The sequence below is a fragment of the Carettochelys insculpta genome, chromosome 9 (assembly GCF_033958435.1).
Source record: "Carettochelys insculpta isolate YL-2023 chromosome 9, ASM3395843v1, whole genome shotgun sequence".
In the NCBI taxonomy this organism is placed as follows: domain Eukaryota; kingdom Metazoa; phylum Chordata; order Testudines; family Carettochelyidae; genus Carettochelys; species Carettochelys insculpta.
This window is the reverse complement of record NC_134145.1, coordinates 55,153,592-55,176,148: the sequence shown is the minus strand read 5'-3', so window position 1 is coordinate 55,176,148 and position 22,557 is coordinate 55,153,592. Positions and strand designations below refer to the sequence as shown.

Sequence of the window (22,557 nt, the reverse complement as noted above, 5' to 3'; positions counted from 1 at the left end):
TGGGGAGATTAAATTCAACTCCTCATGGTGGAGAACTCACTATGTGTGGCCTTTGACTGTGGCAAAGAGAATCCCTTCCACGCCCCCAGGTCTCCGAGTAAATCTGCAAACTTCGCTGTCTCTGAAGTGTACTCTTCATGGGCATCTAAGAGAAAGAGTCAAGATTTCTCTTGTAAAACTTCCACAGGCTGTCTCTTGAATTCTCCAGGTAGGAATCTGCCTCAAAGCTGTGATCATCTCCAGTGACTTCAGCCACTTTGGTTCCCACTGCTGTCTTGTACCCATGAGGCTGCTGGCTCCTCAGGTTCCAAGGGCACTTAGTCAAATAACTAAAACATCCCGGGGCGTGGAAAGGTCATTGGTACTATCTGGAGCGAAGCAGAAAAAGAGTGCTATGTCTTCTCATCCATTACTAAAGAGGCCTGTTTGGACTTTTTCTGGACTTCCCTTGGAGCATTTGACATTGATTGTATCAATTCCCTCAGCAACTATTGCTTTGGCGCAGGTCATGGACACAATACTCTTGGTACTTCATGAGTTTTGTTTTCTCCAAGACTTCACTGTGTCTGAGATGTCTGAGTCACCACTGTTGTTCTCCATTATATTCTTGGTATGGAGGACCTACAGATCTTCAGATTTTTGCCCAGTACCAACATTTACATGTCATGTTTCTTCTAGTGAACAACTTGTTTCTGACTGAGTTGGAAGAGTAGCATTTGAATGAAGATCTTGGCTGAGTCTCTCAAATATATGCCCAAGGTTCTTTGTCATCTGTGCAGAAGTCTCTGAAGAAGTTGATCTCATGCCTAAGAAACATCCACAGACACCATCTCACTAGTATGAACACTGCTGAGTGCCTCCACCCATGCAATATACAGCATATGGGGACCCTTGAGTAGACTGTCACCAGCAATTTTCTAGGGCCTCAAACATTACGCATCAAAGAGAGAAAAAACAGAATGCTTTGTTTATTGGACAGACTTCAAACGCTCTTAGACAAAGATTTAGTGGGCACAAAACAGACATAAAAACACGCCTGTTCCACAAACCTGCTAGTTGGCATTTTAATAGAGTGGGCCATTCAGTTAATGACTTCAGAGTTTGCATGTTACTGAAGAGAAATTTTCACAACACCCTTCAAAGAGAGGCTGCTGAACTCTCTTTCATATTCAAATTCGACACATTAACACATCGTTTGAACAGGGACAGCAATTACCTGACCCGTTATAAGGACTCTTACATACATTGATGTTTTATCTAACTCTTAACTTTTCTACCCTGCCCCCCTGCCCCTCTGCTCTTTTGATTAGCCAACCTTGATAACAATTTTTCTGATTTGTCGACCTTGAGTAACAATTTTTGGAGCTCTGTGGTTTATATATTGAGTCTGTTCTGGTAATGTTATGATCTGAAGACATGCGTCTGTCCCACAAAAGCTCATAACCTAATAAATTATTTTGTTAGTCTTTAAAGTGCTACATGACTGTTTTTTTGTTTTTGTAGTAAAAAGTTTATTACTAAAAATAAAAACCACTTTGGCTGTGTCTACACTACAAAAATAACTTTGAAGTTGCTAACTTCAAAATACATCTTCGAAGTAAGGAACTCTGAAGATGTGTGTCTACACACACCCCATTTCAAAGTTAAACTTCGAAATAGGGCACTATTCCATTCCCGGGAATGGAGTAAGGACTTTGAAGTAAGGGAAGATGCGTGTAGACTCTCTGCTGGCTACTTCGAAGTAGTGCTTGACTTCAAAGTTAGTTCCTAGTATAGATGCATCCTTTTAGTAAGAAAAAATGTCACCAATGCTCAAGTCAAATGTACTGTTCACCCAGTTCTGAGCCTCAGACTGTTTTGCTTGCATCAAGATTTTACACAGCTGAAGAAGTCAGGGAAGGCGCTGCAAAATTTTGACTTGTGCTATAAATGTCTTACACAGATGTCTTTTAAAACTACGAAAAGAAAATGTTGTTCCTTCATTTGTCCAGTGAACATTTAACAGCCAATTGCTTGAGAATAGGCACTATTTGGTATTGCATTTAATATTACTTTACATCTTTTAATATTGTTAACAGCTGGCTTAAGTCAAAAAGACTTCACATAGTGATTTTCTGAGGTGAAAGGCTGAGAGAAATAAATAGTGGTTGTTCCAGTAAGAAAGACACCAATTTGTCATAGTGTCTAGATGGCTGATTGTTCTGGCAGCCAGATGTAAAAAACAACTGCTGCATCTAAAAGTAATCATCAGCAGAGTTTTCACTAGATCTAAGAAATCATATATTTATGACCAGGTAAAATAATTCATCTTGATCTGTACTCCAAATGGATTGAGGAGATTTAATAGAAACTTAATAGGTCAAAATGTACAATTTATTCTGTAAGTTCTCTATGCATTAAGTTTGGAGAACACTCTGCAAATTAAGATTTAATCATAGCATAATGCACCTGTTATTAAACTTTCCCTTCTGTGTGATCTTTTTATATTCTTTCTGTGTGAATAGTTCATAGATTTTTTGTTATTACAGTAAAATCTTTCACATCCTATATTCTATCATCCTGAACTCTCAAATAACCAGCATTTTAACCATAAGTAAATTTTAGTTACGTTTTCCATAAGTACAGTATGGTGAAACTAAATAAAAATAAATACAGCAAATACAGTATAAGTTTACAATGTACAATACTGCTGTTGTTGGTAAATAAAGTAATCTGCAAATATTTTTGTATGTTTCTTAATATCTAATCTTCATTTTCTTTAGTGTTATGCATTGCTAAATATACATCTCTATTATCCAGAATATATGAATATCCAGCAACCTCCTGGTCCTAGGGCTGATGAATATGAAAGAGTTTACTGTAATGCAAAGTGCCTTTGTGTCTTGTGTACCTCAGAAATCATACCCTTCCTTCCAGGCATGCAGTGATGCTAAATACCCCAAACTGGATGGAACAGGATGGGGGTAGGATTGGGGTCTTTGACATGAGCCAGTCTTTCTCTCAATGAATTAACATCCCCCTGCTGCAACTTTCTGTTAAGTTGTTGGAACTTCTGCTCTGGTTTGTGCTCTTCCAGGCTTTCCGGATGGTCTTGGTTGACCCAGCCAGAACTCCTGGGTGTGTGGGGGAAGAAAAGGGAGAACCCCGGGCAGAGCACATCTATCTAGCAATCCTCCAATGCAGGCTTTGGCTATAAAAGCCAGAACGTAGCTTTTAATGTAATGTATATCAACTTATAGGCATGCTGTGTTCATATAATTTCTAGTTATCCAATGCCTATGATATTTTCATCTGCTTCATTGCTAAAGCTTGAGTGACATTTGTTTCAACTGAGCATGAATCATGTAACGGAAATACAAAGGTAAATACATTTTCCTGTTGCAGGAAATAAACCCATGAATTATGGGACATTATTTACACTAATCTTTTGCTATCTTCTGGGGGTGGGGTTTGTTTTTGTTTTTGCTTTACAAAATTAAACAGTTATAAAGCGTATGGGCAATCTTGATTGCTTTGCTCAGTTGCATCCCCCAGTTGCAGTTCTGCAACTATGTAGAGCATATTTGGCTTCATGTGGATTCCCATCATTGTATGCCCTAGAAGCATATCAATTTTATTCAGTCTCTCTTTTAAGGCCCAGTTATCTAGAGCAAAAATTCTCAAATGCCTAATTTTATGCATTACAGTGGGTATCTTCTTACTCCATTTCTAGTGGATAAAGTCTAGTGAGCTCAAGGAACACTATGAAGGGCTGCAAAGCTTGAAATGCTAATTGCTCCAACAGAGTTTCTTACAATATTTTTCAGATATCTAGCAGTGGAAGGCACTCTGTTCGGATAACAGGTCTCAGTACTATTGACTTCCGAGCTGGCTTTTCTAGAAAGCCAACATTAGACTTCAAAAAAGTATCCAGCAGACCAGTGCAAGGTTAGTTTGTGCTACGTGTCTCTTGTCTTTCATTGTCTGTGGCTACAGCATGCTCAGGACTTAGGAAAGAAGCATATATTTTATGTTGTTCTCTATAATTAGCCCTCTGCTGGAACTCAGTCCATCACCAACAGGCTCTGAACGGAGCCAAGACATGGCCTTAATTCTGTTCATAATGCCCCTGTTGTGCCCCCTGTTATTGCTACACTTGCAAATTAGAGTTTTTGTGTCCTGCAAATCCCAATGTTTTTATTTGTGGTATGGCTGAATTACAACTTCCCTTCTTTTAGAGATTGTAAAACTGTTTCAGTTTGGTCCCTTGGGGGAAGAGTTAATGAGGCAGATTTAAAAGCACCTGTTAAACAGTAACTGAATCCTAAATGCAGCACATCATGTTATCAGTCCTAATATGCTGATTAGTGTCTCTTAATAGCTGGTAGAGTGCTTTAAACTGAATTGTGTGCATTTACAGTAGAACTGGAGAGGCACAGGTCTACAGAGTTTAACCTTTTCTTATGTTTTGTAAACACTTACAACAATCTATTTCTTTTTTTCATAGGAATACCTACCTATGTGCTGTTGAATACAACAGGGATCTCTCTTCCAGCGAGAGTAGACCTTCTAGAACTTCTGAGTGTCACAGGGGAGCTTCTTAAGAGCATGCCTGTGAAATACTATCCTGATCGAAAACCCCATGGAATATGGAATATTACTGACTTCATTCCACCAAACGAAGCCTTTTTTGTTAAAATAATGGGGTATGACAAGGATGATTATCTCTTCCAGAGAGTGTCAAGTGTTTCATTTTCTAGTATTGTTCCTGGTAAGATTTACTTTAGTTTACTTCAATGCAAATGTATTATGCTTCATCATCATCATCGATAACCGTGGCTCAGTGCCCGTTGGTGTCTGATGCCCCACTCACTATTTCCTGCCATCTTTCCTATCCAGTGTGGAATGGCTTAGTTTCTGTTGAGTAGCTCCACACCAATCTACTATATCATCTATCCATTCTCTCTGGGGTCTGCTTTTCCTGTTTGAGCTGTCCATTATGCCGAATACCAGGGTCTTGATTTTTTGTTCATCGTTCATTCTGCAAATGTGCCCAAGTAGTTGTAGCTTCCGTTTTATAACCTTCTTGCATTAATGGAAATGGCTCACTTATTTTTTTTTCCTCCTTGCCCATGTAATGAGAAAAAAGTCTCTCCCCACATTCCCTACAAAACTCGCAATGCCATCTGAGCATCTTGGAGGCATTCGTGAAGGGGAATTTTAGTCAGAAATTGAATTTCTTTTAAAATAACCTAAAGGGTGGCAATTACCGCTTGCCCAATATGTACTGTAATAGGGAAAAAACTGTGTACCACGTTCACATGTGAGAGCTTGCTGAACTATTCAAGAACTGACATTTTTGCAGACATATTTTTCTACACTTAATATTTTATTGATTTAATTTCCTTTCTATTTTCTAGATAAAAATATCTCATTATACAAGTAGGAGTGAGGGGGGAAAACCTGCCACTACTAACAGTTATTGCTACAGAGCTAGGACTTGCAAGGAAAGGATATTCCAGACCTGATAGTGAGAAGTATTGCAAATGCCAGTAGATGCTTGTGCCCCCTCAGATCCCATTCAGACCAATTGGAGCCAAGGATCCTCATTAGGAGCTTAGCATGCTGAAGAATCAGGCTCTTATTAGGCTTGGCTTCTACAGTGTTTTTAGCCTAGAATTAATTGTTACATAGATAACATGTTTGCAAAGGCCAGTAAAAACTCTAATGTTGGCATATAGTGAGGTAAGCTGGGAATAAACCTGTATTTTTAATATATGTATGTAATCATTGTGTAGAGAAGGCAAGTTGGAGTTGTAATTGGTTTTAGCTGATTGAGGTTAACCCTGAGGAGGAGTTTATGATTTCATCTTGGCCAGCTAAGGCTACAGCTACACTTTTTAAAAGTTATGGTGTGTGTGTATTTTATGCCAAATTAGCAGTCTTGATTAGCTACAGTAAAGTAAAAACTACAGTGCTTTGTCTCCACTAGAATTTTATATTGATTGCCAACTTTATGTAAAAACATACCTCTTTGACAATGAAGATATAGCCTAACAAGTGTTGAAACTTCCATTTGCCATGCCTATGCTGAAATTTCAACATGAATTAAACAGTACTTAAGAACATCTCTTTCCCAGAGAGATGACAAGGCCATGGAGAGAAAAAAAACATAACAAAGAATGATACTGTACATTCAGTAGTGTGCCAAAAATTGTAGTGTTACTTTCACTTGCAAGAACATTCACAAGTATCCACAATCTGCCCTTTTTTTTGGCCAGGTCTACCGTAGTTCTTAAAGTTGGTTGTAGATACGCAATTCCAGCTATGACAATTGCATAGCTGAAGTCAACTTACCTACCGTTGACTTACCTGGCTGTACACACTGAGGAAGGTTGATGGGAGAAACTCTCCCATTGACATCCATTACTTCTTGCAAGATTGAGCAATACAGGTCTCGACTGTTGATCCCGATAGTTTGATTTCATGCATGCCCACTAGGTGTGCAAAATCAAATCTGCGTAGTGAAGACATACCCCTAGACAGACTTTTCCCCACAATGCCTGGTATTTTATTTAATTTCTTTTCTGTTTTCTGTGTAAAAATGTCTCATTTGATATTCAAGTATCGGAGGGGTAGCCATGTTAGTCTGGATCTGTAACAGCCATGAAGGATCCTGTGGCACCTTAGAGACTAACAGAAAAGTTTTGAGTATGAGCTTTCATGAGCACAGACTCACTTCATCAGATGCTGGTATCTGATGAAGTGAGTCTGTGGTCACGAAAGCTCATGCTCAAAACTTCTCTGTTAGTCTATAAGGTGCCACAGGACCTTTTGTTGCTCTCATTTTATATTGTTGTTCTTGAATTCCAGTGTTGAACTGCTGATTCCTGGGTCGTAGGCTTGGCTAGGATTTAATAGTGCAATGTTGGATCTTGTTACTTAGATAAGCTATCTCAACCTCAGGGTATGTCTACACTACCAACTTTTGTTGAGGAAACGTATGTCAACATGCAGAAATTGACAATGGCAAAGTTGCCAATGCATGTTGACATTTGCCCCTTTATTGACATATCGTGTACATCTTGGGAGCTACACTGTTGATAGCAGGGCCGATGTACTGTGGGTATGTCTCTCACAGTGCCTGATGACCCCATCTGTTGCTGGGTGTTGTGGGACTGTGGATACAGTGCAGGCCATCAGGCACCGCTTTGTTCAGGGGCTTCTAGCATCCTTTCACACCATTTTTCCAACCGCATTCCCTTCTTTGCAGTGCATTCTGGCATCTGCAGCGAGAAGGACTGGATTGCACACTTCTCTCACATGCTTTGTTAACCGTGGTGAAGATCTTAGTGACGGCAGTGGAGATTATCTTGAATTACTGCTAGAGGAAGAAGAGTCTCAGGAACCTGACAGCAGAGCTGTTCTGTCCATAGGATAGTTTGGGGCAGTTGCCCTACACTTTGAGCTTTGGTGGTGGTTGTGGGGGGGTCCTGCAGTACCCATCCTAACCATTCCAAGGATGAGTGTTCCCCATGTTGATGTTAGTCTACAGGCCCAGGGTGGCCAGGAAGATTACCTGGAGAGCCTGATGTAGAGTGACAGCAGGAGATGTCCCCTCCACCCTGCACTTATCACAGCAGTGGGAGCCATGGGATGTGGAGCGACCCAGTTGCCTGCTCCACTCCACCACCATCTCCCAGCCAGGCTGATCTGCTTCACTGTGATGGCAGGAAGCAGAGCATATGGCCATGGCCACGGACTGCTCCATTCTCCTGAGGTAAAGCAGAGTGAGCTGACTGGGAGATGGGCAGCAGAGAGTAATAGGCAGTTGAGTTACTCTGCTTCCTGTGGCTCTTGGTGCCACGTTGTGTGTGGTGGCTTTACCCCTACTGCTGCCCCTCACCTGGCTCCCTGGTAATCCCCTAGATCATACAGCTAGGAGGAGGGGGTTTCTGGAAAGGGGTGTAAGGAAATGGGGAGGCAGTGGAATGTTGTGGAAAGAGGTGGAACAAAGATGGAGAAGAGGTGGGGTGGGCATGGGGGGAGGGTAAGGGTAGAAAGAGGTGGGGATGGGGCCTGGGGCAGCAAGGGAGTTGGCTTAAGCCCTGCCTTACAATGAGTCTGATATGGATAGCAGAAGCATCTCATTGCATTTGGCTGTCACAAAGCAGCTTTGTAAAGTAGAATGGTGCTTTTGGACTAGGGAAACCAGCACTGTGTGGTGGGATTGCATTGTCATGGAGGCGTGGGATGAAGACCAGTCACTAGAGAACTTTAGGGTGTGTGAAGCAACTTTTCTGGAGCTGTGTGCTGAGCTGGCCCCCTACCTGTTGTGCAAGGACACCGGAACGAGAGCTGCCCTCTCAATTGAGAAGCTTGTGGCAGTAGCTGTGTGGGAGCCGGTGACTCCTGATTACAGTGGTTAGCTGCAGCAGTCCAGCCCACTCCAAACTGACTTTCAAGTGTCCCAGGCCATGAATCGCATTATGCTACAGAGGACTGTAATGACTAAAACCTGTGCATGACATGGTGGCTGGCCTTGCAAACATGGGATTTCCCATCGGGGGGGGGGAAGGAGGGAAGCCATCGACAGTGCACAAATGCTGATTTGAGCACCAGCTCACTTTGCCACTGAGTGCATCGACGTAAAGGGATACTTCTCAATGGTGCTGCAGGTGCTTGTGGATCTCACTGGGTGTTTCACACACATCAACATGAGCTGGTCTGGGCAGGTGCATGATGCACACCTCGTCATGAACGTTAGTTTGTACACACAGCTCTCGATTAGGAGTGTCTTTCCAGACCACAAGATTACAGTGACAGAAGGGGAAATGCTCATTGTGAACCTGGGAAACTTGGTTTACCACTTGCAGCCTTGGCACCCGGACAGCAATAAGGTGTATTGTAACAACAGGGTGAGCAGGTGCTGCATGAAGTTTGAATGCGCCATTGGGAGATTCAAGGTGAGATGGAGGTGGCTCTGTGGCAGGCTAGGCCGCACTGAGGTCACTATTCCAATGGTTATTGTGACGTGTTGCACTTTGAATAATTTGTGTGAACTGAAGAGGAGCTTGTTTGCTCAGGGGCAGCACATTGACGCGCAGTGCTTGGCTGCAGAGTTTGCACACTAGAGCTGTCAAAGGAGCTCAGAGTGCTGCTGTTGACATGAGGGAGGCTTTGACTGTGCACTTCAAAAATGAGGGGTGCTGAAATAAACCTCTGTTACAGTTGATTCCAGGTGTCAAAGTTTGACTCAGACTCACAATTTATCAGACCACTCTGTTTTATTAGCAAAGCCGCTCTGCTAATACATTTAGAAGTGAGCCCCCCGAGTGGGGCTTGTGTCTCTTAATTTATACAGTTTTTTGGAGAACAAGTTACCGAGAAGTTACAGACAAAAGAAGAAAAAGATTTTAGTCACCACCCTTCGAGATCCCTGAGACCAGTCACGTATCTTCAATTACCTGCCACCCTTAACAATCTCCTTTAACAGCTTCCAGTTAACTTAACTAATTGCCCTTCACACCTTCCATTCTGATGCCTGCTTCTTAGACGTGCTGGCTCCATCTTAATTGCTTCTCCATTCAAAAGCTAACTGTCCCTACGTGTGCTCCCTCAGATACTTTGTAACATGTTTTGGCATGCCCTCTCATATACAATGTATCCAGCATGTCCCCTTATACAACGTTATACTTATACAATGTTATACTTCCACACAGGCTGCCCCCTCCCATCTAATTCAATGCATAGACAAGAACTTGCTCTTAAAGCAGCAGTGGGGAACTTACAGCCGGTGGCCCCAGCTTGCCCTCATTGGGCATGTGAGGCTCAGGGGTCCCTCCTTGCCTCAGGGAGCCCGTGCTGGTGCTCCAGTCCTGTGACCTCTCCATGTGGCTGCAGTGTGAGTGCTGGCTCCACACTGCAGGGGATTGGAGTGGGGTGTCTGACCCACGAGCTTTGCCTGGCAGGGAGAGGAAGCAGCTCTGCATGCTGCCATTCCACCCCACCCCCTTGCTGTGGGGAATGGCAGTGCAGGGAAGTGCCCACCCGAAGGGTTTTCCCATGCTGCTCCTACTGACCAGAATTATGGCAGGGTGTGATGCATGGGAGCGATGGAGCCATGTGTACCTCTGCGGAGCTGCACCACATAAAAGCGCATCCCCAGCACCTTTTCACACAGCCCCCTGCTGCCAAAACATCGTGGCCTGCTCCTGCACCCTCCCTCCCATCCAGATCCTGTACCCTGCTCCCACCCAGATCCCACACTCCTATCCTGGTTCCTGGCAGCCCCTTTTCATACACTGAAACCCTCATTTTTGGCCCCACCCCATAGCCTTGGGGTCCCGCAAAGTCTGCTAGCCCTGGGCCCCCAGAATAGTTAATCCGGCCTGGGGAGAAAGCCCTGAACTTGTTGCTCAAGGTTAGCAAGGAAACCAGGGTATAACTTCTCCAGGCTTGTGGCTTTTGCCCCGCTCCATATGCTACCCACCTGTGTTCCACTTTAGTCCCTGCATAAGTGATTGCTGAATGGTACAGGCTAGTGTTCTACAATGAGAGAGGGGACAAAGCTGCATTGCTATGGAACCTGCAGCAGAAAATAAGCAAGTACCTCAGGAAAAGTCTCAACAGCTTCTCACTGCAGGATTCTGTTGAGATCATGGTGCATATCATCACCCTGCTCAGCCATATTGCTTAGCTACACAAGGCTACAGGTAGCTCACAGAAGCATAGCCAGCCTTCCACTTTTCCATGTCCTCAGCTTTGCACGCCGCAAGTCATGGCTACTTACCCTGCATCCCATCTCCTGCTTCCTGGTCACTGGAAAGAGTTTGTTCAGACTGGCTATGTTCTTCAGCAATGGAGAAGAGTTCCTGTCTGCCAGACACACTTGGAGCTCCTGGTCCTCATCTTACCTTGATCTTCTCATCTACGGTTTCGTCCTCCCAGTTAGGTCCTCAGTGTGTTGCTTCCAGGCTTTCTGATGTATCCACAAGTCTCTTGAGATGACTGGCGAGAATTGCATCCAGCTCCTTATAGAAATGTCAGATTTTCGGTGAAACACCTGAGCATCTCTGTGCTTCAGTGGGCCTTCTGATAGGCTTTTCTGTGTTAATCTTCACTCTGCCCTGCAGTGTGTCCTGCTCATAGCCCTTTTCACACCAGAATGGAGAAGAGCACCTGTAATGTCCCAGTTCCTATGGGTCACTCTCCACTGGGACTAAAAAGATACCTCCGTATATGCTGATCCGATCCAATAGTTCTGTGCTGGTCCAAGCAGAGAAGCATTTGGTGCAATGGCCAGGCATGGGCACCTGGGAAGATGCCACAAAATCACTGCACACTGAGCCAGTGTGGGGTGGTCCAGATGCTCAGGCTGTATAGGGCATCACAATTTGTAAGGTTGTCCCTGTGCAGTCTACATCCTGTATTGCATCAGATTCCTCAGGAGCCTTGTGGATGAACTCAGAGAGTGTCTGTCCTCTACAATGAACTCACACAGAAAAGCCAGCCAGCAGGAAATGGGATTTTAATTTTGTGGGTCTTGCAAGGGGGTGGAGCAGATAGCTGGTAACCTGGTTGCAGGGCAGGGGGTGTTCAAACAGCTGACCAGAGCGGCTGAATAGGAATTGTGGGCCACTTCCTGGAAGTTAGAATCAGCGACAAAAATGCCTGGTGGTGTCTTTACAGCATGTTTGTTGACAGCAATGGGAGGAGCAAAGAAAAAAAATTGTGGAGCTAGAAGTGTTTTGTTGACAAAAATGGCCATTTTTTCTGACTAAATTTGTGTTGCAGTATGAATGCCCGTGCAGTTTTGTCACCAAAAGGCACTATTCCTTGACAAAACTTGCTGGCGCAGACAAAGCCTAAGTAAAACCTTCTAAAGCACAAGTCAACGCAAAGCAAATTTTACTTTAGCATGTGTTAATCCAACAGAGTTTAACTCAGATTCCATTGAAATAGAGATTAACCACTTCTGAAGAGTCTAGTTTAACTTCACCCGCTTAACACACAAAGGATAGCTTGCATTGTCTTGCTCAGAGTTTTAGAGGTTGTTGGATAGGCTGTGCTAGCTACCATGATCTAATACAACCCCTTTAAATCTGAGTTTCTGTCGGCCTTGTCCAGATTAAGGATGTTTCTACACTAGAAATGCTTCTGGAGTACAGTTGCAGTACTAAAGTGTAGGCATTTACTACAGCAACACAACTGGTTCTTTCATCACTGTAGTAAAACCCCCACTCTGAGAGGTGATACGCAGGTTGATGGGAGAATTTTTCTATCAACTTTGCAATGCCTATAGCTGGGCCAAGCTGGCTTGACTGTGTTGCACAGGGCATGAAATTTTTCTCTATGTTGACCAATGAATTTAAGCCAGTCTAACTCTGTAATGTAGACCAGACGTCAGTGTCTGGATAAATCTGGACTTTAAGGGAAAGATTGTTAGCATGTATATTAATCACAATGACGTAAGTCAGTAAGTAGCTGCTAACAGCTTGTTTGTGAATATTTTGCTTTCTTTAGATGCTCCAAAAGTTACAATGCCCCAGAAGACTCCAGGATACTACCTGCAGCCAGGGTACATATCGTGCCATGTGGAGAGTCTTATACCTTTTACTCAGCATTTCAGCAGAAATGGAGTAAAACTGGGAATGGAGCTGTTCTTCAGGTAAGAAGCCATTCCCTATCATATTTGGGGATTTTTAAAAAAATCAAAATTAAACTTTATAGCAGCTTTTGTAGCTGTATTCTTGGTAAGTTCTATTGTACTTCACTCACAGTGGTAAATGCCCATTTAAGGTGGGATTTTTTTCAAAGCACTCCGCGCCGGCCTAACTCTGTTCCTACTGAGACCTATGTAATATCGAAGTAGGACAAATTTTATCTTGTAACCATGTTGATTTTTTTTATTAGTTGTGAGAATTTAAACCATTAAAAAAGAATAACAAGAAAATAATTGCAAGAGGAAATTAACATTATATATTATGGGTTTGGTGAAGGTGTCGTGCAGGAGGGGGCACATTTTCACTTTGTAGATGGAGAGAGCAGATGGTGCCAGCAGAAATCTATGAGCTTTGCTTTACTATGCTCCAAAGGCGCTATCATTCTCTTCTTTGGGAAAGTTTCCACAAAGTACATCACAAGGGTCTCTGGATTCCATTTACATCACCACCGTGCAGATTGCAGAAGCCAAAGGAATAATGCAGTCTCTTTCTCTACAGAACAACCCAGGACCAATGAAACTGTAATCAATCAAATGAAAAAAAAAATAAAAGCCCCCAAGCCTAAGAAAATATTTCCTGGAAAACAATTAACTGCCATCCCCTCTATCCTCTTTTACAACATCAAACCTTTCAGAAGAAAAATGAAGACCCCATTCTGTAGCAAATAGTCTATACCTGATAACAGAGCAAATAAATTCTGAAACCCTCCTGTAAGTTCCTAGCAAAGTAAAATTCTGCAGCCCCGTTTTTATGAGGTGCTAGTTACATATAGGCATCTGAGGCGCATACTTCTCCTGCTCTGTAATTCTTTCCATACTTTAATGATCAAACATCATATTTTATTTCTTACTTTTTTCATCACATGTACCAAACTGCATGTTTAGTGATCATGTTACATAGCAGTACAATGGAACGGAATATTACGTTGATGTAACAAAACAGTCTTCAGCGCAAATGTTACTGAACAAAATGTACAACACTGGCACCAGTTGGGGGTGCAGGAACGGACAGATGCCATTCCCAAGGGCTTTGCACTTGTTCAAACTTCCCTAAACTTCAGAAACAAGAGAGCTGTTTCTTGACAACTTTAATCAGTGATCCTATCCTAAATCAGCACAGCTGCTGCTGGAGCAGTCTAGAGGCATGTTTGCAATGCCACTAAAATTTGCTCTGTACAGGTAGAGAGGCAGCCAAAACAAATTTCAGTGGGCAATGTTGCAGCCTGGTCCACAGGGTCCCAGTACCACTCAGATTTGGTGGAAAGGCATACAGGGCCCATGTGGTGCTGTGGCTTGGTGCACAGGGAATCTGTTCCTGTATGATCACCTGCAGGGGAGTCCAACAAGATCTGAGCTCCTGGAACCTTTGGCTCAAGCACTGTGTGAGTAAGAAAGAGGGAAGACTCCCTCACTGAAGGAGACTTGGGGTCCCTGTTTTGGCAGGGCAAAGAGGGGATGAACAGGTCCCCTGCAATGAAATATCAGAATTGGTACCACTGATGCACCATTTAATTAGTTATTTTGTGTACTATTTGGTGTGATTTACTATTACTGAAGTTCCATACAAAACAGGTCCGTCTTCTATTATTTATGAATGGTTTAACTGTATAATGGGGCTGTATTACTGCACTTGGTCTGAGTTTTATTTTATACTTTGCTGATGACCAAGCTACATCTGCTTATGAAATGGCTGTTCATATTCTTGTTTCGTGTTTGCATATTTTATTGATCATGAGAGGTTTGTATTCCATCTATCACATTAGGATGTATGTTTGCTAATAGCATTAAACAGCGGATATGCTTAAAAAAAAGTTAATTCTGGTTCTAGTGTTATTCCCCATTTTAAGAATTGGAAACATTGCTAGAACTGGAAATATCTCTAAAACAGCAACAAACTTTTCAGTGTGCCCACTTCATTGTGTTGTTTTTCACTCAGAGGTTGGCAAGTATACATTTACTTCTTGATGTATCGGTTTCCTCTTTATAAAATTAACCCTAATAAGTCTTACTCATCTTTTTGACACGCATTGAAATTCATGGTTTTCTACTTAGGAAGCATGAAGTACCATTAACTATTATTTTAGCTGAAGGAGAATGTTAGTGAGGGACAAACAGCAGAAAGGTTGGGGACTGAGTAAATGTGCATTCAAATGTCTGATGTTTTCTCCAAGTGACTCTTGGTTTGAAAAGATGCAGGGGAGATCTTTCACAGGCACCAACTGCAATTAGTAAGCATGTAATTTCAATTGAAAGTTAATGGAAGTTTGATGCCTAATTGCCATTTCTGACTTTTGAAAGTCTCCCCTGAAATGTTAAACAGGATCACCAAAGAATATGCATAATGCAGTTTTGGTACCAAAATGTGCAGCTCATTTAGTAAAAGCTATTCACTGTAAAGTGATTGATGCTCATGGTTTAGTTAGCTAAGTCTGTACCCTCGTCAGCCAAACACACAGAATACATTCCTGAATAGACTGTTAGCCCACATTCTTTCACACAGGACTCAGTCCTGCCTGAGAACAGTCAGGTTCCTGGCTAGCACTACCAGAATAATTATACCCCCCAAAAGTGGCATAGCCAGGTAGATTGCAGCATGGCCAAGGACTGCCTCGATGTCTGCTAGCACCTAAGGACAGGTGTAGTATACACAGCAGGATAGAGCTACACGGTGCTCTGCGCTCCAGGGTGGCTGCCCGCCCTGAGCTGGGGCTGCATGAAGCTCTGTGTCCTGGGGCCAGTGGCAGCTGTCTGTCTGGGAATCAAAAAAAGTAAGTTCCTTAGAGATAGCACCCCCTGCCTATGTATGGGCCTGAATTCTATCTATACCTTTTGTTTTAGTATAGAGATAAATTCAGTATTTTGTTTTAATCATGGAAAAATGTGGATTTTTATGTTTATCAGATTTTTTTTTGGGGGGGTGGTCATGGAGAATTAAGATCTCTGCTTAAGTCATGTGTTCAGTCTGACTTCTTAGCTGGCAATGGGATGTATTGTAAGCATGTGAACGGGGAGCAGATTTTTAACCATACCAGTCGCTGGGGTTCTCAAACTTTACCACTCCTGGCCAGGAGCCAGCAAATGTCAGAAGCTCTAATACAAGACCCTGCCCCCACTCCATCCCTTCCCCAGAAGCTTCCACCCTGACCTGCCTCTTTTCCAATGGCTTCCTTTCCATTCCTTAACCTCCTTTACAGAGCCTCCTAAATGCTGCAAAACAGCTGTTCACTCTGGGAGGCAATTGTGGGAGTTGGTCAGCAGGGCTCCCTGCAGGCTAGAGGTGCTGGGTGGAGGGTGAGTGGGGAGGAGCTTGTCTGCAAGTGGGTTCTGAGCACCTGCGAACTTTTCCCTGTGGGTGGTCCAGTCGCAGAGCACTCATGGAGTTGGAGCTGATCCTAGTGCCAGACCATGGATGTTGCCAGACCAGAGAATCCAGGATAAGAGAGGTTCACCCTGTATTAAAGTCCTGAACATTTTTAGATATTTAAAAAACCCAGAGAGATGGAGATTTAAAGGTCGAAATGGTAAATTTCTGCATCTTAATTCCTCTATTAATGAAGCAGTTGTAATCAGGACTATTAGTGACTTTGAAAAGTGTCACCAGCACTCAGATTACACCGAGGTGAAAAGGTCAAATTTTGGCACTGTGCCTTGTAAAGGTTGCTGACCCCTGTTGTAGATGGTGTTTGCAAAAGACATTGTGATTAGTCTTGTCTTCATCAGAGATATTAACTTATTGTGGCAATAAGTCAGTCAGTAATGGGATACAGAATTAGGAGGCCATTTTATTACTTGCACCATACCATGCACAAAATGTAGTTGCTGAATCTTAGAAGATAACACAATTTATGTGAGAAGCACTCACAGTATAGATTGCACTTCCCTGGCCGAAATGGTTGGGACCTTACTGGTCCTGAACAAGAGAATTTGCCAGACCAGGGGAGGTCTCCTGCATGGGCCCCCAAGCCTTGTCTAGCTCCCCCTCCCTCCCACACACACTGATGCTTACCCTGTTGCTGCAGGGTTGGCCAGACTCTGTCCCTGGCCCATGCTGCTGTGGGTGGCTCCAGCCCCACCCTGTTCCCTGCGCAGCTCTCAGGGAATGCCATCTTCTACATTCCTGGCTCCAGGCTGCTGGGGGATGCCGGCTCATCTGGTCCTGGGCCCCATGTGGTTGTTGGGGGATGCTGGCTTCTCTGGCCCTGGGGGACACCAGTTCCAGCTTGCCCTCCTGCGTGGGATCTCTGGTCCAGGAGCATCTGTGGTCCTGCCAGACCAGGGATGTTGTCAGCCCAGAGAGTACTGGTTTTAGGAGATGCAATCTGTAACACTATGTAGTTGCATTTTTCCTTTTCCTTTTCCTATAGCATTATAAATGACAAAGATCCTATAAACCAGCAGCTTAACAGTGGTATGTTCTATGAGCAAATGCCAGTAGTTTCAAGAACTTTTGTTTGATTGTTTTATGCACAACTGACTGCAAGCTGTACCGAACCCAACTCACACAGAATTTACTCTTTTCTGTTTCTTTCTGTATTTACACTAGCTGCTCCGTTTGTAAGCTGGCATGGAGAATGCAGAATTACTGTGTTTGTTCCTGGTGCTAGTTTGGGATCAAATTGCCTTCTGTACACAGACTCCCCATGGTGTTCTCCTCATTCACGGGATAGGGACAGTTGCTCTCAGGGTTCTGCAGGGAGTGCTTTCTGTATGTCTTGTGGGCACAGGTTATTCCAAAGCAGACGTACAGTTGCCTAGAGACAATGGCAACTGGTGCTGGAATTCTGGGGGGATGGGGTGCTGGCCACATACCCCTGCCACGCCCCAGTACTGCTCCACCCATGCCCCCCCTTCTCTCACTCATGCTCCACTCCCTCCCCTGCTCCGTCCCCACCCACCTCTGCCTGTAGAAATCCTGCACCACTTCTGGCGAGCGCAAGGGCAGCCCCCAACTGCCCACAGAGCAGCAATAGTTGAGACTCTCTGTAGCCAACCAGGCTCGGGTTCCCCAGAGACGAGGCTGCACCCAGAAGGCGAGTGCTATATTTGGTTTATTGAAAGCGCGTGACACCCGCGGCGGGAGCCCCGGAGACGCCGCAGTCACCCGTGGGGGAAAACCCAAGGCGCCAGAGCTTCGCTCGGGGAGAGGCTCTGTAACAGGCCTCCTAACACTAGCTGATAAAGCTGAGCTCATTAACATAAGATTGCCTAAAATTGCCTATGCATTTCTTATCACTATCTCTTGTGGCCTACTGCCAGCGTAGCCTTGAAATCTTGGCAAGCGCGGCTTGTTCTGCAGCTGTTCCCATGGCAGTTAGTTTTGCAGCTTTCACCTTGCACAGACTGGTCTGTTTAGATTCTCCTGAGGATTCACAGAGGGGTCGATCTGCTCTCATGAGACCATTACAAACTCTTCTTGCACCCTACACTCTCAAACTGCGCCACCCTGGGGGAGGGATGAGACTGTCCTTTGACTCAGAAGAAGCAGCACAGGAGGGGATAGGGAGTCACTGGAGGGTACATGTGACCCCCTGTGTAACTCCACGGGTCATTCCTGTGTGGAGGGAAAACCAGCCTGCATCATTGTATGGGCTGGTACATTTTGTGCATGCTTTCCTGATAGATAATAAATAAAACAGTGCTTATTACTGTCTGCCATTTAAAAACAAATACAAGGCTGATCCAAGGGTGGAAACAGCAGATTTTTATATTTTAACATGTGACTACTTGTAATATTTTGGGTTTGTTTCTTAAATATCTGCATGGCTCTGTATCCATGCCTCTTAATGAACATAAAAGTCTAATCTCTCCCCACCTTCTAATTCAAATTAGGCCCTAAAAACTGTGTGTAATATAGCACATGAACAGAAGGGATTTTAAAAGGGTCTGCTTTTTCCTCCTTACGTGAAATTTTTGTTAACCTGACTGAGAGCCACACATGCCAATCATTAGGGAACTAGACCACTTCATGCCCTCTTCTTCCCTTTCAAGCAGTTACAGAAGCTTTATAATTTTACAGAGAATCGTCTAGCATGAACTGGGATATTGCCAAGGTCTCCTTGTCTGACGAAGGACACTATGAATGCATTGCTGTCAGCAGTGTCGGCACTGGCCGAGCTCAGACATTTCTGGATGTGTCAGGTAAATATTATTTACTACATCTGTGCTAGGTTTGTGTTGGACTACTGAACTGCAAAGTACTGGCACACAGTCATTTTTCCTTAATAGAAAGTAGCAAGGTTGGATGGCATAAATTATGGTAATCCCATGCCAATAAACTGTTTTAGGTTAATGCATGTTCAGTTGTTGCTAATATATAATGTTTTAAAACTTTACTGTAAACATGTAGGGCCCAGTTCAAAGCATTTACACACACAAATAAATTCATCTATACTCAGGGTGTGTCTTCACTACTCAGAAGATGGACCTAGTCATGGCCGATCTTCCAGGATTCGATTTTACATGCCTAGTGGGGGTGTGCAAAATTGAACTCTCTGGGGTCGACAGTCGACCCTTGTACTCATCAATCTCATGCGAAGTAAGGGAGGTCAATAGTAGGGTTTCTCCTGTCGACCTCTCTTTGTGAGAAAGGACAAGTCAATTGTAGATTTGTTGATTCCAGCTACACAATTGCCATAGCTGGAATTGTGTATCTGTAGTCAACTTTAAGGTCTCGTATAGGCCTGTCCTACGTAAAGTGCCTTGAATTGTTATTGTTTATATCCTTAATAGGTACAAATAAAATAGTACTTGAGAATGCTCAGGAGCAAAGCTCAGTTCAGAGTAAACAAGGCTTTCTTTCCTTCTCCCCTTGCATGGGTGAAGTGTGATGGGTATAAGGACTATTTCTGTTTGGCAGACAAAGGGGACCATACACATAAGAAAGCAAGCAAGACTCCATATCCATGTTTTAAAGAAATTCACCTCTGTGCAGAGAGCCAGCCTAACACCTTTGCATTTACTGTGAGATCTTAAATGATCTGAATTCCTGGCCCTGAGCACAGGGATGAATTTTTCTCCATTAACACAGAGCCCTTGTTTGGTTATCCTTGCTTTGCTCATGGTAATCTATTGACTATAGTCATATCTTTGGTAAGTTACTCCACTTTTTGACATTTGTGTCATGCTCAGACTACTATCCTCAGAAGATCTGTATTTCTGCGTGTTTAAGAACAGACACGTATACCGGTTGAATCTCTCTTGTCCTTGGGACCTGACCTGTGCTCAACAAGATAATTTGCCAAACCACAGGAGGTGAATATTGTCTAGCACATTACCAATATTTCCACTGCTTCCTGGGCTCTTAGAAGACATTTAGGGTAAATTGCAGCTAAATAATAGCACAGAACACTGAGAGCCAGGACTGGTGGTTATAGACAAACTTGATGGGACCACGGGAAACTTGGCCACACCCAAGGTAAAACAACGTCTGGCTAACGAAAATCATGCTGGATTACGAATGTTGCTGGATGCGAGAATGATGGATTAGCTAAATTCATCCTGTATTTTTAAACAAAAAAAGAGCAGGACAAAAACCAAGTAAAGTGATGTGTTTTGAATTTCCTTTCAGGTTTACGTTTAAATGTTGTCTCTTTTATTCAGGGGTGGGCCAACAAAGGTCATTTGACCTAATTTGAAATAACTGTGTGCTTAAAATTCAATCCAGTTCAAAGTTACTAAATTTGCATTCTGCTGAGGAGGAAGGTGGGTAGTAGAAAGGAGCTGAGATGTGAGTCTTAAATGAAACACTAGCAAAATATGGGAGGAATTGCAGCAGAGAATGAGCACTGCTGTAAGCAAAAAGATTGAAATTCATTAAATGAAACTGACATTTGAAGAACACTGCAATAATTTTTTGGTTGTCCAGTGGCACATATATGCAGTACTGTTGTCTTCAGGGTTGCTTTTGGGTAATCTCCTTTTCACATCACAGCAAGTGCAAATCTAGGAGCTGATCCAGATCTCACTGAGAGGCTTGCTTTTGCTTCTGTGAGTCTTGGCTCAGACCCCATGTCTTGTCTTCCCTGATGTGAAAAGAAGCTAAGTGTTAAATAACGCAATGGTATGCCTTTTTCCTTCTTCTGCTGTGATATCAAACGAGTCTAATGGTTTCTGAATCCTTTTTCTTTATTCTTTCCATGTAGAGCCCCCACCTGTGGTTCAGATTCCTAATAATGTAACAGTCACCCTTGGGGAGAGAGCCATATTGACCTGCCTAACCTTAAGTACAGTGCGGTACAATCTCACCTGGCAGAGAAATGGCAGGGACTTGAGGCTGGTGGAGCCCTCCCGAATAAGGATGATGAGCAATTTGTCTTTAGAAGTCAAATCTGTAAAGCTCACGGATGCTGGCGAGTACAGCTGCACTGCTTCCAATGAAGGTGGATCTACTGTGGCATCTGTCTTCCTCACAGTACAAGGTAACAAACTGGATGTGTGTTTAATCTTTTTTTTTTTAGCGTGTTTCTTTTTTTTTTTCCTTCCTGCTTTTTGTTTCTTCTTTTGATAACAACCTTGCGCCCTTGAGCAATTTGGTGGAAGCCCCTGGAAACTGAGGGAAAACACATAAACAAACAGCCCACTCCCCCTCAAAACAGCCACCCCCTAAAAAACAAAGGAGAAAGGATAGAATTTTCTATGAAAGTTCACAGGTTTTTTCCATAAGGTGAGTTGTTCAAGACCACGGAGGGGAGAAAGAAAAACATTCTTGTAATCCCTTCCTCATCCCTTCCTGGGATTTAGATTTTCATTCTGATGTGTATAGACCAGTTAGTATGCTTAACACAATGATTAAATTGCTTCTGGCAGTAAAGCTAAAGAGATTTCTTGCTGCCCCAGCAAAATATTTAGTTTCAAATCACTCATATATAAGGCTGATTGTGTCAAATAGATTGGAATTAAATTTTGGCTGGTTCTGGTATTGCTAGCAGCTTTGAAACACACCAGAGATAAACTCTGAGATGGTTTTGATGGGGTCAGCTGAGAAACTGACAATTGTTTTCCTTTGAGTTTAATGAAAGATGCTTGGAATATTGCTAGTAGGTAGTAAAACTAAACTGCAGCTGTACACAGATCTCTGCTGTTTGCAATGTCATCGTAGCCATGCTAGTCCCAGGACATTAGACAAAGTGGGCTAAGTGATCTCTTGTTTTTGGACCAACTTCTGTTGGTGAAAGAGCCGAGTTTTAAGCTACCTGAAGAAGAGCTCTGTGTGGCTCAGAAGCTTGACTCTTTCACCCACCTTGTGCCTATGATGTCTGTAGTGGCATCCTCCTCCTTTCTTCTGGAGTGCATAATCCACTTCCACACTCTGAAGTATAATATATATGGAAGCTGAAGTGGAGTCATGTGGTGTCATGTTCTGTGGTCAATTAAATTTTAGAAATATTTCAAACCAAATAATGTATCAAGTTTATGGAGTTGCTGTGTTGAACCATGTCAGTAAATTACATCAAGTACAGCACTCACCACTGAAAAAACACACAGCAGGGATGGATTAAGAAGTAGTTTTGTGCTTGCCTGTCTCCCTGGCCTGAATATTGGGCAGCAGGAGAATGAAGCTAGATGTAAATGAAGGGATGAAAAAGATAAATCTCATTATTAATAACATTGGACAGAAGGAAATTTGTGACCAGGTTAATATATTGGGCTGAATCCCCACTACCACACATAGTAGCTTTGTTTCTTTTTGTTTTACTTCCTTCCTCTGAAGCATCAGGAGGCCCCTACCAAATTCATGGTCCTTTACAGCCAATTTCACTGAGATAGGATTTGAAAATTGGAATATTTCATGTTTTCAGCTGTTTAAATCTCAGATTTCATGATGCTGTAACCGTGTGGTCCTGGTCCAAAAGGAG

At 43.2% G+C, this 22,557-nt stretch overlaps 1 protein-coding gene and 1 long non-coding RNA gene across 5 annotated transcripts in view; one reads left to right on the top strand and one right to left on the bottom strand.

Moving 5' to 3' along the window:
• HMCN1 (hemicentin 1) overlaps window positions 1-22,557 on the top strand; it is a 312,463-nt gene that overhangs the window by 97,125 nt on the left and 192,781 nt on the right. For all 3 annotated transcript variants that reach the window (XM_075002181.1, XM_075002180.1, XM_075002179.1), the window contains exons 7-11: window positions 3,807-3,927; window positions 4,487-4,750; window positions 12,505-12,649; window positions 18,720-18,841; window positions 20,845-21,120. In XM_075002181.1, coding sequence (XP_074858282.1) covers window positions 3,807-3,927; window positions 4,487-4,750; window positions 12,505-12,649; window positions 18,720-18,841; window positions 20,845-21,120 — 928 coding nt within the window. The remainder of the gene's footprint in view (window positions 1-3,806; window positions 3,928-4,486; window positions 4,751-12,504; window positions 12,650-18,719; window positions 18,842-20,844; window positions 21,121-22,557) is intronic.
• Window positions 12,981-17,710, bottom strand: LOC142017393 (uncharacterized). 2 transcript variants are annotated; one of them, XR_012646516.1, is made up of 3 exons: window positions 17,599-17,710; window positions 16,710-16,967; window positions 12,981-13,223 (listed from the first exon to the last, which is right to left on the bottom strand). It is a non-coding gene; the product is annotated as an uncharacterized LOC142017393 (long non-coding RNA). The 2 variants fall into 2 exon arrangements; XR_012646517.1 differs by having other exon boundaries at window positions 12,981-13,196.